This window comes from Heptranchias perlo, unplaced genomic scaffold, assembly GCF_035084215.1.
Source record: "Heptranchias perlo isolate sHepPer1 unplaced genomic scaffold, sHepPer1.hap1 HAP1_SCAFFOLD_947, whole genome shotgun sequence".
Taxonomy (NCBI): Eukaryota; Metazoa; Chordata; class Chondrichthyes; order Hexanchiformes; family Hexanchidae; genus Heptranchias; species Heptranchias perlo.
Window position 1 is genome coordinate 56,995 of NW_027139989.1, and position 13,679 is coordinate 70,673.

General features: G+C 45.4%; 1 protein-coding gene across 3 annotated transcripts; it reads right to left on the reverse strand.

Moving 5' to 3' along the window:
• Positions 1-1,189: 1,189 nt before the first annotated feature.
• LOC137319948 (zinc finger protein 79-like) lies at positions 1,190-13,672 on the reverse strand. Of its 3 annotated transcripts, none has more exons than XM_067981821.1 (3): positions 13,554-13,672; positions 12,793-12,950; positions 1,190-2,716 (listed from the first exon to the last, which is right to left on the reverse strand). In XM_067981821.1, the coding sequence occupies exon 3, from the start codon at positions 2,364-2,366 to the stop codon at positions 1,737-1,739; it is 630 nt and encodes a 209-aa protein (XP_067837922.1). In that variant the 5' UTR covers positions 2,367-2,716; positions 12,793-12,950; positions 13,554-13,672; the 3' UTR covers positions 1,190-1,736. The 3 variants fall into 3 exon arrangements, with proteins under 3 accessions (XP_067837922.1, XP_067837924.1, XP_067837923.1); XM_067981823.1 differs by having other exon boundaries at positions 13,533-13,672; XM_067981822.1 differs by having other exon boundaries at positions 13,476-13,560.
• Positions 13,673-13,679: the final 7 nt, after the last annotated feature.

Genomic DNA, 13,679 nt, shown 5'->3' on the forward strand with positions numbered 1-13,679 from the left:
GTCCCATCTCTTTAAACACCCGGGGGTGGATATCATCTGGACCTGGAGCACAATGCATTTTGAGAGTTCATATTTTATCCAAAGTGACATCCCATTCTATTTTAATATTTATGATGTTATTGTTGACAGCACATCCCACAGCTGGAATCTGAGCCTCATCCACAGGAGTGTAGACTGATGAGAAATAATCATTCAACAGCTCTGCCATAGCCCGGGAATCTGTCCTGAACTGTCTTTCAGTGGCCCTAAAGCATCTTTAATGGTCTTCTGACTCCTGACGTAGCTGGAAAGACATTTGCTATTATTCTCAGAATTGGGCACCATCTTCTTTTCCAAAGATCTCTGAGCTTCTCTAATGGCTGCTTTTGTCTCCCTCGATTGTGGGTGATATTTGACCCAATTCTCCTGTAAACTGAATTCATCCTGATCCGATCTGGGTTAAATGTAAGACAGTTCGGGGAGTCAGGAATCATTCACCGCGAGACCCACACTGAGACCCAGACGGTTCCTTAGTAAGGATTCCTCTGGTACCTCAGCATATCTTTGTCAGCTTTCTCACAGTCCACTCCTGGAGGCCCCACTCCCTGAGCCTGCAACCTTCAGCAGGGTCAGTGGTGGAGTTCCGCAGTGGGAGTGATCCCAGAGTAACTGTCGGGATCGCCCCCACCCTGTGGATGGTCCGGATCGTGTATTTTTAGTGATCCTGGTGTCTAACACGCACACATCAATAAAACCGGGAATTCTGGAACACACTGCAGGTCCTTCTTTATCTGGAGATCGAATGACTGTTGTATAATTGTACCAGCAGTTAACAGGCTCCTGTGAACTCCTCCCTCTGCTATTTTAATTCAGACTTTAACCCATTTATTTTTAACAGGTTTATTTTAAATGAGTCAACGCCTGCCTTAAATGGTAGACTCAGGACTGTCACACAAACAGGTTAAATCTTCATCGAATAATGACCACTGTCATTTTTAAACTGGACGCCGCACGGTGACTTTGCTGTCAGTGAAGAGAGACGAGAAAGACCAAAGTGCCGTTTGCCCCTCTCAGTGTGGCCCTGAAGGACTGTGTCCAGGCTGAAGTTCTGTTCCCACCGGACGATCCTCCCCCCAGATTGTCCTTTCTGAGCTCCAGTCAGGTGATGTTAAACACTCAGGTGGGAAAGACCAAAATCTACAACAAGGTGTTTAAAACAAAGCTGATTTATTTCACAAATATCCTGAATATTAAACTCCAGCCCAGTTATCGGGGTGATGAACATCAGGAGAAACAAACCCCAACTGTCAGAATGAACATGGTTCAGTCCTGGATGGGATTAACAGCAGAATCCAACCCCTGCAGTCATATGTGAACTCGCTGGTGTCTCAGCACATGTGATGACTGAGTGAATCCCTTCCCACACACGGAGCAGGTGAACAGTCTCTCAACCAATGGGCATGCGTTGATGTGTCAGCAGTTCATTTCTGCTTTTAAAGCTCTTCTCACAGTCACTGAGTTAAAAGGTCACTCAATAGTGTCAACAAGTGGATGTTTCAGAAGGTGGGATGAATTCGTGAATCCCTTCCCACACACGGAGCAGGTGAACAGTCTCTCCCCAGTGTGAGTGCGTCGATGTCTCAGCGGATCATTTCTGATTTTAAATCTTTTCTCACAGTCAGAACATTTAAAGGTCTCTCTTCAGTGTGAACTCGCTGGTGTGACAGAAGGAGGGATGACCGAGTGAATCTCTTCTTTCACACAGAGCAGGAGAACGGCCTCTCCCCAGTGTGAACTCGCTGGTGAGTGCGTTGGTGTTTCAGCAGATTAAATTTGCTTTTAAACCTCTTCTCACAGTCAGAACATTTAAAAGGTCTCTCCCCAGTGTGAACTCGCTGGTGTGTCAGCAGGGCAGATGACTGAGTGAATCCTTTCCCACACACGGAGCAGGTGAACGGCCTCTCCCCAGTGTGACTGCGTTGGTGTTTCAGCAGATTAAATTTGCTTTTAAACCTCTTCTCACAGTCAGAACATTTAAAAGGTCTCTCCCCAGTGTGAACTCGCTGGTGTGTCAGCAGGTTGGATGACTGAGTGAATCCTTTCCCACACACGGAGCAGGTGAACGGCCTCTCCCCAGTGTGGGTGCGTTGGTGTCTCAGCAGTTCAATTTTGCTTTTAAATCTCTTCTCACAGTCAGAACATTTGAAAGGTCTCTCCCCAGTGTGAACTCGCTGGTGTTTCAGCAGGTCGGATGACTGAGTGAATCCCTTCCCACACACGGAGCAGGTGAACGGCCTCTCCCCAGTGTGACTGCGTCGATGAGTTTCCAGCTCTGAAGGGTAATTGAATCCCTTCCCACAGTCCCCACATTTCCACGGTTTCTCCATGGTCTGGGTGTCCTTGTGTCTCTCCAGGTTGGACGATCAGTTGAAGCCTCGTCCAAGCACAGAACCCGTGTACGGTTTCTCCCCGCTGTGAATGGTGCGATGTTTTTTCTGGCTGTGCAACTGGTTAAAGCTCTTTCCACAATCAGTGCACTGGAACACTCTCACTCGTGTGTGTGTCTCGGTGCTTTTCCACTCACACTGATGTTTGAAATCTTCTCCCACGGATAGAACAGACAAACATTTCTCCTTCAACATTCAAAGGCCGATGATATTCAGGTCCTGATGAATCGAGTGACTCTGTCAGATCTTGACGTGATCTTTGGTTTGAGTTTCCCTCTGTAAATCCTCCCCTGTAAAAGGAGTTTATAAAAGTTATCACTGTAATTGCAGGATAGAAATTCAGATCAGATAACTCTACTTTCTATGGAACATTATTTCCTCTCTCATTCCTCAAAGCTGTAAATCTCCGTCCCACACACTCTCCCTCCTCCCTGTGCTGAAATCCAAACCCATCGCATCATCTTTCAGTGGCCCAAAACCATGAGTGAAAGGGTGAGAGAGTGAGTGAGTGTGAGAGCAGCAGTGGGCTCGGTGTGGAGAATGAAGTGGGGCAGGTGGAGCATGTTTCAGTGGGGCAGCAGTGATCATAATCTCATTCGGTTTAGAACAGTTATGGAAAAGGACAGGGGACAGTCAAATGTGAAAATACTTAACTGGAGGAGGGCAAATTCCAGTGAGTTAAAAAGGGATCTTGTCCAGGTGGATTGGAATCAAAAATTGGCAGGCAGAACAGTAATTGAACAGTGGGAGGCCTTCAAGGAGGAGTTGGTTTGGGTACAGAGTGGACAAATTCCCACGAGGAGGAAAGGAACAGCATCCAAAGCTAGAGCTCCCTGGATGACTGAAGATATAGAGATCACCATTTCTCCTTCATTTACAGACGCTCCCTGACCGATCACCATTTCTCCATCATTTACAGACGCTCCCTGACCGATCACCATTTCCCCTTCATTTGCAGACGCTCCCTGACCGATCTCCATTTCTCCTTCATTTACAGACGCTCCCTGACCGATCACCATTTCTCCTTCATTTACAGACGCTCCCTGACCGATCCCCATTTCCCCTTCATTTGCAGACGCTCCCTGACCAATCTCCATTTCTCCTTCATTTACAGACGCTCCCTGACCGATCACCATTTCTCCTTCATTTACAGACGCTCCCTGACCGATCCCCATTTCCCCTTCATTTACAGACGCTCCCTGACCGATCACCATTTCTCCTTCATTTACAGACGCTCCCTGACCGATCCCCATTTCTCCTTCATTTACAGACGCTCCCTGACCGATCACCATTTCTCCTTCATTTACAGACGCTCCCTGACCGATCCCCATTTCTCCTTCATTTACAGACGCTCCCTGACCGATCCCCATTTCTCCTTCATTTACAGACGCTCCCTGACCGATCCCCATTTCTCCTTCATTTACAGACGCTCCCTGACCGATCCCCATTTCCCCTTCATTTCCCGGCGGGTAGTGAGGGGGGGATAATGTTCACTGTTTTATATTCGGGTCTGGGGCCGCACTCGGGGTTTGTAAAGCCTGAGCCTGGGCCTGAGCCCGGACCCGGGCCCCGGGGTTTATTGAGCCTCTTGCTCCGATCCTCTGACCTGCACCGAACGCGCTCCTCCCGCAGCCTCGACTGGCCGCGCATGCTCAGGACACACTGACCGATAATGAGTCACTACTGCGCCTGCGCACCGGGCTCCACTGATTCAGATAGGGCACAATCTGAACCGCGCTGCATGCTGGGTGATGCAGCCGCCATTGATGATCTTAATATCAGGCCGAAAAACAAAGACATTGGAAGCAGACAATTCAAGTGTTTAATTTATTTTCTAAATAATTCAATCATTCAATTCATTTCATAAATAATTGAATAGTTCAATTCATTAAATAATCAATTCTTTAATTTATTACATAAAAAATTAGTGTTTAATTTATCATAGAAATAATTCAATAGTTTAATTCATTATATAAATATTCCTTCGTTTAATTTATTATATAAAGAACTCAATATTTAGGTGAATTATTTATATAATAAATTAAACACGAGACTTCTTTATGTAATAAAGTCAACAATTGATTATTTATATAATAAATGAAACACTTGATTATTTATATAATAAATGAAACACTTGATTATTTATATAATAAATGAAACACTTGATTATTTATATAATGAATAACGTTTTGAAATTCTTCATTCAATAAATTAAATAATGGATTATTAATATGATTAAATAAACACTTGAATCTTTGTATGATAAGTTAAACCTGTGAATTAATTATACAATTTAAACACTTGACCTCTTTATATAATAATTTTAACACTTGGATTATTTATATAATAAACTAAACAATATAATTGGTTATTTATATAATAAATTTAACACTTGTGTGATTTATGTAATAAATTAAGCTGTTGAATTATTTATATAATAAATTAAACACAAATTATTTGTATAATGAATTAAACCATTGTTTCTTCATAGAATAAATTTAACACTTGAATTATTTATATAATAAATTAAACAATTGATTTTTTTATATAATAAATTAGACATGCATTATTATATAATAAATTAAACTATTGAATGATTTGGATATTTAATTTATTATGAAAATAATTCAATAGTTTAATTTAACAACTGACGTAGTTATGTAAGAAATTAAACAAATGATTATTTATATAATGAATTAAACTATTGAATTATTTATATAATAAATGAAACAGTTGAATTATTTAGATAATAAATTAAACAAATGAAGTATTTACGTAATAAATTATACACTTGAATGCTTCATATAATAAATTAAACACTTGTTTATTTGTATAATAAATTCACAAATTGAATTATTTATACAATAAATTAAACGGAGCTATTTATATAGTAAATTATACACTTCAATTATATAATTAAACTACTGAATTATTTATCAAATATATCAATTTAATTATTCATATAATAAATTAAACAATTCAATAATTTACATAAAAATTAAACGCTTGAATTATTTATAAAATATTAAACAATTGAACTATTTACATAATAAATTTAGCTGTTGAATTTTTTATACAATAAATTAAACTCGGTTATTTACATAATAAATTAATCAATCGAATAATTTAAACTATTGAATTCACTTTATAATAAATGAAACATTTGAAGTATTCATATAATAAATTAAACACTTGAAAACAATTTGATTATTGATATAATAAAATAAGCAATTCATTATTTATTTAATGAATTAAAATATTGAGTTATTTATTTTACATTTTAAACTTTTCAATTATTTATATAATAAATGAAGCCAGCTTGGACAAAATGGAGGCAAGCGCAGAGTCCGTATTGGACAAAATGGCGGCCGGCGCGGCCACCATCTTGGAAAAAATGGCAGCAAGCACGGCCGCCATCTTGGAAAACATGGCGGCAGGCGCGGCCGACATCTTGGATAAAATGGCGGCAAGCACGGCCACCATCTTGGAAAAAATGGCCGCCGCCGTCATCTTATCAGATGGCGGCAAGAGGCCGACAGAGTGTCGCCAGTGATCCCGCAGTGACCCCAGAATGTCCCAGTGATCCCGCAGTGACCCCAGAATGTCCCAGTGATCCCGCAGTGACCCCAGAATGTCCCAGTGACCCCAGAGTGATGCCGGGGTCCCAGAGTGCACCCAGTCAGCCCAGAGTGAGGCCAGGGTGCAGCCGGGGATCCCAGAGCGATGCCAGAGCGGCGGCCTTTGCGTTTGGGCCACCACAACAACCACCACCACAACTGTACTGTACGTGTACAGCACAGAGTGGGTAAAAGGGAACGATTCACTCCTGTCTGGTACTGTACGGCCCGTGTGTGTCTCAGTGTCAGCTCCTGTACATGTACAGCACACGGTGGGTAAAAGGGAACGATTCACTCCTGTCTGGTACTGTACGGCCCGTGTGTGTCTCAGTGTGAGCTCCTGTTCATGTACAGCACACAGTGGGTAAAAGGGAACGATTCACTGAGAGATTGCAATGTTGAGTGTAACGGTTATTTGAGGGGTTCAGTCCCTAAACGGGCTGTGTTTTGACAGACACTTTTTCCAGTAAGGAGTTGAGTTTAGTTTAGGGAGGTGGGTACAATCCGTGTCTGGGACTCACTGGCCCTGTGAAATATTGAATTTTGCTCACAATATGGTGTGTTTGGATCAATGGGGGACAAGGTTTAACTACACTGGGCTGGATTGTTTTATAAATCTCTCATTGACTGGGTCTTTCCGACCAGGATGGGAGCTGCTTCTCTCTCTCTGTAAACACCCTGAGGCAGTGAAACACTCTCTGACAAACTGTTCACAGGAACCAACCCATCAGACATGGGGAATAGACAAATACCTGGGACTGGAAATGAGCCTCCCACCAACAGAGCAGAGAGAAGGAGGAAATCATCACACCTTCAAGATCTGGATCGGTTTTGTCATTGGAGCAGGTTCTGGTTAATTTTACTGCTTTAAAGTTATGTTATGGGACCAGTGAGACTGAGACACACACACACACACACACAGACTGTACAGTCAGGAGACACGTGGTCCTTGCACAGACATTGGGTTTGAATTGAGCTGAGCTGTGCCACAAATGAATATGGGATTAAAATCTCAAATTCCAATCAGTTTGCTCCCGAGCTTCCCCATGTGTCTGTGTGGTTCCATTACAATACAATTTCACATGGGGGCCCAAAATGGCTTCGGAATTAACACGATTTCTTTCTGAGTTGTCAGTGACCTTTTCAAAAATTAAACTTCAAACTAAGAAAACATTTGGAGGCTGTTTTCACATTTGGGCTCTCTGCGTGCTGCAGGACGCTCCCTGAAAGAGCTTTTAATTTCAATTAAGACCCGAGATATGTCACATTGTCAGCCTCTGAATAATAGTTTGATCCACTTTGTGTTATTTCTGAAAAGTTGCACTTGCACTGAACGAAGGGAGGAATTTGGGCTCGAACAGATGGTGATATTCTGGCATGACGGAGCTGGGCAGAGATGAGCGATTGGGTCCACAGCATTCCTGCCCTCCCCACCATCTTCTTTAACTTATATTTTTGTATTGCTTGAAACAGCATGTAAGGGGTTAACTCCTGATACCATATAAAGTTTGTTACTGTGTGTCTCAGTGTCAGCTCCTGTACATGTACAGCACATGGTGGGTTAAAGGGAACGATTCACTCCTGTCTGGTACTGTACGGCCCGTGTGTGTCTCAGTGTCAAAGGTGTGAGAGGCCGAGACAGAGAGAGGGTGACAGAGATAGAGAGAGAGAGAGAGAGTAACAGCGAGAGAGAGAGAGAGAGAGAGAGAGACAGATTGCGAAAAACACAGCGGGAGAGTGGGAGATAGGCAGAGAGACAGCGAGGGGGACAGATAGGTCGTGAGAAAAACAGAGAGAGAGAGAAAGAGAGCGAGGGGGAGAGAGAGAGAGAAAGAGAGCGAGGGGGAGAGAGAGAGAGAAAAAGTCAGAGAGGGGAAGAGAGGCCGAGAGAGAGAGAGGGGGATAGAGAGGGAGAGGAGGAGAGAGAGAGAGAGAATGATGGAGAGAGAGATAGAAAGAGAGCGAGAGAGAGACAGAGAAAAAGGCAAAGACAGGGCGAGAGAGGCAGAGAGAGAGAGACAGAGAGAGGGGTAAAGAGGCAGAGGGAGAGAGAGGGACAGAGAGAAGGGAGAGAGGCAGAGAGAGACAGAGGCAGAGACAGAAAAAGACAGAGAGAGTGGGGGGAGAGAGAGAGAATAACAGAGAGAGGCAGAGAGATAGAGAGAGAGAAAGAGAGAGAGAGAAAATGACAGAGAGGGGAGAGAGGCAGAGAAAGACAGCGAACAGAGGGTGAGAGAAAAAGACAGAGCGAGGGGGAGAGAGAGTGTGAGGGGGTCTCCTGCCAGAAAGCGGGACTTGTGTCGGTGAGGGTCCTGCAGGGTGTTTGGGTGATGTGCCTGTCATGGTTGAATAGCTGCCAGTGTGTGTGACCTGTGAGTTGTGGGTGTGCGGCTTGCAACAGTGGTAATGTGTGAGGGTGAGAGGAAGCATCTGATTGAAAGAGTTTTTTGGTGGTGGGAGATGGGGGCCCCCCTTGCTGTTGAGAAGCCATTAAACAGCCCAGAGAGGCCTGGCTGCTCGCAGGAATCGGGTAAATCACCAGGCAGTACCAATTCACTCTCTGCCTCTCTCTCGCCCTGTCTCCATCTTTTTCTCTCTCTCTCTGCCTCTCGCCTCCTCTCTCTCTGTCTCCCCGCTCTGTCTTTTTCTCTCTCTCTCTCTCTCTCTCTGCCTCTCACCCCCTCTCTCTCTGTCCCTCTCTCTCTGTTGTCTTTCCGAATTTCTCTTGTTAGGAAAGTACTCAGGTACTGTACGGCCTGTGTGTGTCTCAGTGTCAGCTCCTGTACATGTATAGTACACAGTGGGTAAAAGGGAACGATTCACTCCTGTCTGGTACTGTACGGCCCATGTGTGTCTCAGTGTCAGAGGGTGTGAGAGGCCGAGAGAGAGAGAGAGAGAGGGGGAGAGAGAGAAATGGACAGAGAGAGAGAGGGGGAGAGAGAGAGAGAGAGAGAGAAGGTCAGAGAGAGAAAAAGACAGAGGGAGAGGGGGAGATAGGCAGCGAGAAAGCGAGGGGGACAGATAGATAGAGAATAAAACAGAGAGAGAGAGGGGGAGAGAGAGAGAGAGAAAAGGTCAGAGAGAGGAGAAGAGAGGCTGAGAGAGGGAGGGACAGAGAGAGTGGAGGAGAGAGGCAGAGAGAGAGAGAGAATGATGGAGAGAGGGATAGAGAGAGAAAAAGACAGAGAGAGCGGGAGAGAGGGATAGAGAGAGAGAAAAGGACGGAGAGACGAGGGAGAGAGGCAGAGAGAGAGAGACACACACAGAGAAAGAGAGAAACAGAGAGAGAGGGGGAAAGAGGCAGAGGGAGAGAGAGGGACAGAGAGACAGAGAAAAAGACAGAGAGAGAGAGAGACAGAGGAAGAGGGGGAAAGAGGCAGAGAGAGAGAGCGAAAACGACAGAGGATGGGGGAGAGACAGAGAATAAGACAGAGAGAGAGGCAGAGAGAGATAGAGAGAGAGAGAGAGAGAGAGAGAAAAAGACAGAGAGAGGAAGAGAGGCAGCGAAAGAGAGGGGAAGAGAGAGAGACAGAGTGAGAGCAGGAGAGAGGCAGAGAGAGGGGGGGGTGAGAGAGAGGGGGAGAGACAGAGAGAGAGAGAAAAAGACAGAGTGGGAGGGGTGAGAGAGAAAGAGAGGGGTGAGAGGGACAGAGAGAGAGAAAAAGACAGAGAGAGAGACAGAGAGAGAGAGGGGCAAAGAGGCAGAGGGAGAGAGAGGGACAGAGAGACAGAGAAAAAGATAGAGAGAGAGAGAGAGAGAGAGAAAAAGACAGAGAAGGGAGAGAGGCAGCGAGAGAGAGAGAGAGACAGGGGGAAGAGAGATAGGGACAGAGAGAGGAAGAGCGGCAGCGAGGGGGGGGAGAGAGAGAGAGAGAGAGAGAGACAGGTGGAGAGAAAAAGAAAGAGAGAGATGGGGACAGAGAGAGGGATGGAGAGAGGGAGTCACAAAGAGAGAGGGGAAGAGAGAGAGCGGGAGAGAGGCAGAGAGAGAGAGAGAAAAAGACAGTGAGAGGGCTGAGGGAGAGAGAGAGAGTGACAGAGATAGCGGTAGAGAGAGAGAGTGGGAGAGAGAGAGAAAAAGACAGAGAGAGAAAAAGACAGAGAGAGAAAAAGACAGAGAGAGAAAAAGACAGAGAGAGAAAAAGACAGAGAGAGAAAAAGACAGAGAGAGAAAAAGACAGAGAGAGAAAAAGACAGAGAGAGAAAAAGACAGAGAGAGAAAAAGACAGAGAGAGAAAAAGACAGAGAGAGAAAAAGACAGAGAGAGAAAAAGACAGAGAGAGAAAAAGACAGAGAGAGAAAAAGACAGAGAGAGGGGGGACAGAGAGAGGGGGGACAGAGAGAGGGGGGACAGAGAGAGGGGGGACAGAGAGAGAGGGACTCCCTGCAAGAAAACGGGACGTGTGTCGGTGAGGGACCTGGTGGTTGTTTGGGTGATGTGCCTGTCATGGTTGAATAGGTGCCAGTGTGTGTGACCTGTGGGTTGTGGGTGTGCGGCTTGTGACAGTGGTAATGTGTGAGGGTGAGAGGAAGCATCTGATTGAAAGAGTTTATTGCGAGGTGGGAGATGGGGCCCTCCCTTGCTGGTGAGAAGCCATTAAACAGCCCAGAGAGGCCTGGCTGCTCGCGGGAAATGGGTAAATCACCAGGCAGGACCAATCCACTCTCTGCCTCTCTACCACACTCTCTGCCCCTCTCTCTCTCTTTTTCTTTCTCTCTGTCCCCCTCTCTCCTTCTGCCTCTCGCTCCTCTCTCTCTCACCCTCTCTGTCTTTCTCTCTCTGACTCTCTCCCCCTCTCTCTCTGTCCTTTTCTCTCTCTCTGCCCCTCTCTCTCTGTTGTCTTTCTGAATTTCTCTTGATTGAAAAGTACTCAGGTACTGTACGGCCCGTGTGTGTCTCAGTGTTAGCTCCTGTACATGTACAGTACACAGTGGGTAAAAGGGAACGATTCACTGAGAGATTGCAATGTTGAGTGTAACGGTTATTTGAGGGGTTCAGTCCCTAAACGGGCTGTGTTTTGACAGACACTTTTTACAGTAAGGAGTTGAGTTTAGGGAGGTGGGTACAATCTGTGTCTTGGACTCACTGGCCCTGTGAAATATTGAATTTTGCTCACAATATGGTGTGTTTGGATTAATGGGGGACAAGGTTTAACTGCACTGGGCTGGATTGTTTATAAATCTCTCATTGACTGGGTCTTTCAGACCAGGATGGGAGCTGCTTATCTCTCTCTCTGTAAATTCTAAACAATTTTACAACACCAAGTTATAGTCCAACAAATTTATTTTAAATTCCACAAGCTTTCGGAGGCTTCCTCCTTCCTCAGGTGAACGGTGTGGAAAAAAACTGTAAACACCCTGAGGCACTCTCTGTAAACACCCTGAGGCAGTGAAACACTCTCTGACAAACTGTTCACAGGAACCAACCCATCAGACATGGGGAATATACAAAAACCTGGGACTGGAAATGAGCCTCCCACCAACAGAGCAGAGAGAAGGAGGAAATCATCACACCTTCAAGATCTGGATCGGTTTTAGCCATGATGTGGAGATGCCGGTGATGGACTGGGGTTGACAATTGTAAACAATTTTACAACACCAAGTTATAGTCCAACGATTTTATTTGAAATTTACAAGCTTTTGGAGGCTTCCTCCTTCCTCAGGTAAATGTCAGGAACTCCTCGAAGCCTACGCATTTATAAATCACAGAACAATACATGGTGATTACAGATAGTCTTTGCAACTGCCCGTTGCCAAGGCAATCACAGTGTTCAGACAGAGAGGTGTTACCTACAGAGCCCCCGAATATACAGTCAACACAAATAAAAACAGAAAAGAGAGAGGCAGAAACATCCAGAAGGCAGAGAAAGCCAGCATATGACCCGTTATATTAAAAACAGATAGATTTTGTTCGCTGGTGGGGTTACGTGCAGCGTGACATGAATCCAAGATCCCGGTTGAGGCCGTCCTCATGGGTGCGGACCGGTTTTGTCTTTGGAGCAAGTTCTGGTTAATTTTACTGCTTTAAAGTTATGTTATGAGACCAGTGAGACTGAGACACACACACACACACACACACACACACACACACACACACAGACTGTACAGTCAGGAGACACGTGTCCCTTGCACAGACATTGGGTTTGAATTGAGCTGAGCTGTGCCACAAATGAATATGGGATTAAAATCTCAAATTCCAATCAGTTTGCACCCGAGCTTCCCCATGTGTCTGTGTGGTTCCATTACAATACAATTTCACATGGGGGCCCAAAATGGCTTGAGAATTAACACGATTTCTTTCTGAGTTGTCAGTGACCTTTTCAAAAATTAAACTTCAAACTAAGAAAACATTTGGAGGCTGTTTTCACATTTGGGCCCTCTGGGTGCTGCAGGACGCTCCCTGAAAGAGCTTTTAATTTCAATTAAGACCCGAGATATGTCACATTGTCAGCCTCTGAAGAATAGTTTGATCCACTTTGTGTTATTTCTGAAAAGTTGCACTTGCAGTGAACAGATGGTGATATTCTGTCGGACGGTCGGTACTGAGGGAGCGCTGCACTGTCAGACGGTCAGTGTGTGTCTCAGTGTCAGCTCCTGCACAATGTCCCAGTGAACCCCCAGTGTCCCCAGAATGTCCCAGTGATCCCCCAGTGTCCCCAGAATGTCCCAGTGATCCCCCAGTGTCCCCAGAATGTCCCAGTGATCCCAGAATGTCCCAGTGACCCCAGAGTAACCCAGACATGACTCACGTGGCCCCCATCGGGTCCAGGCTGCGGTGAAGGTCTCAGTCAGTCAGTCCCCAGCAGAGAGAACGATTCTTGGCCCAGGATTCCCCCTCATCCTCCTCCTTCTCACAAAATGTCTCTTTCCTGGATCATCTCCTTGCAGCATTTCATCGAAAAGTTTCCTGAGGGGAGAGAGGGAATTGATTACAACACAAAAGCAAGGGATTAAAAAGGCACAGCAAGAGCCCAGAGTTTCCTCTCCTCCCACTCCCCCTCTCTCTCCCCCCTCCCTCCCACTCCCTCTCCCAGTTACACCGACAATCCCTCAGCCCCAACACTGAAACACAAATCCCGGTTACAAACAAGAGAATCTGAAGAGAGAGAAAAGTTGGGAGAGAGACAGAGAGAGAAATACACTCAGGACAGGCTGGAGGACCCCGGCAGACTGAGAGATTGTCCCCGCCCCTGGGGAGGGTTTGGACGAGACACACGGCCATCCCCTACCCCCGGGGAGCTCCCTGCTTCAGCCTTTGAGATATTCTGTAAGGAATCTTACAACACCAGGTTATAGTCCAACAGTTTTATCTGAAAATCACAAGCTCTCGGAGGCTTTCTCCTTTGTCAGGTGAGTGTGGGATTCCATGAAAGGCACCGCTTTATAGTCAGAGAACAATGCCTGGTGATTACAGATAATCTTTCCAACTGACCGTTGTCAAGGCAATCAAAGGAGTCGAATAGTATTCAGACAGAGGGACGTTACATACGGGACTACTGAATATACTGACGTGGAGGCTGTTTTCACATTTGGGCCCTCTGCGTGCTGCAGGACGCTCCCTGAAAGAGCTTTTAATTTCAATTAAGACCCGAGATATGTCACATTGTCAGCCTCTGAAGAATAGTTTGATCCACTA

Coding starts and splice junctions, on each gene's coding strand:
- LOC137319948 (XM_067981821.1), bottom strand. CDS start 2,366: ATGGAGAAACCGTGGAAATGTGGGGACTGTGGGAAGGGATTCAATTAC.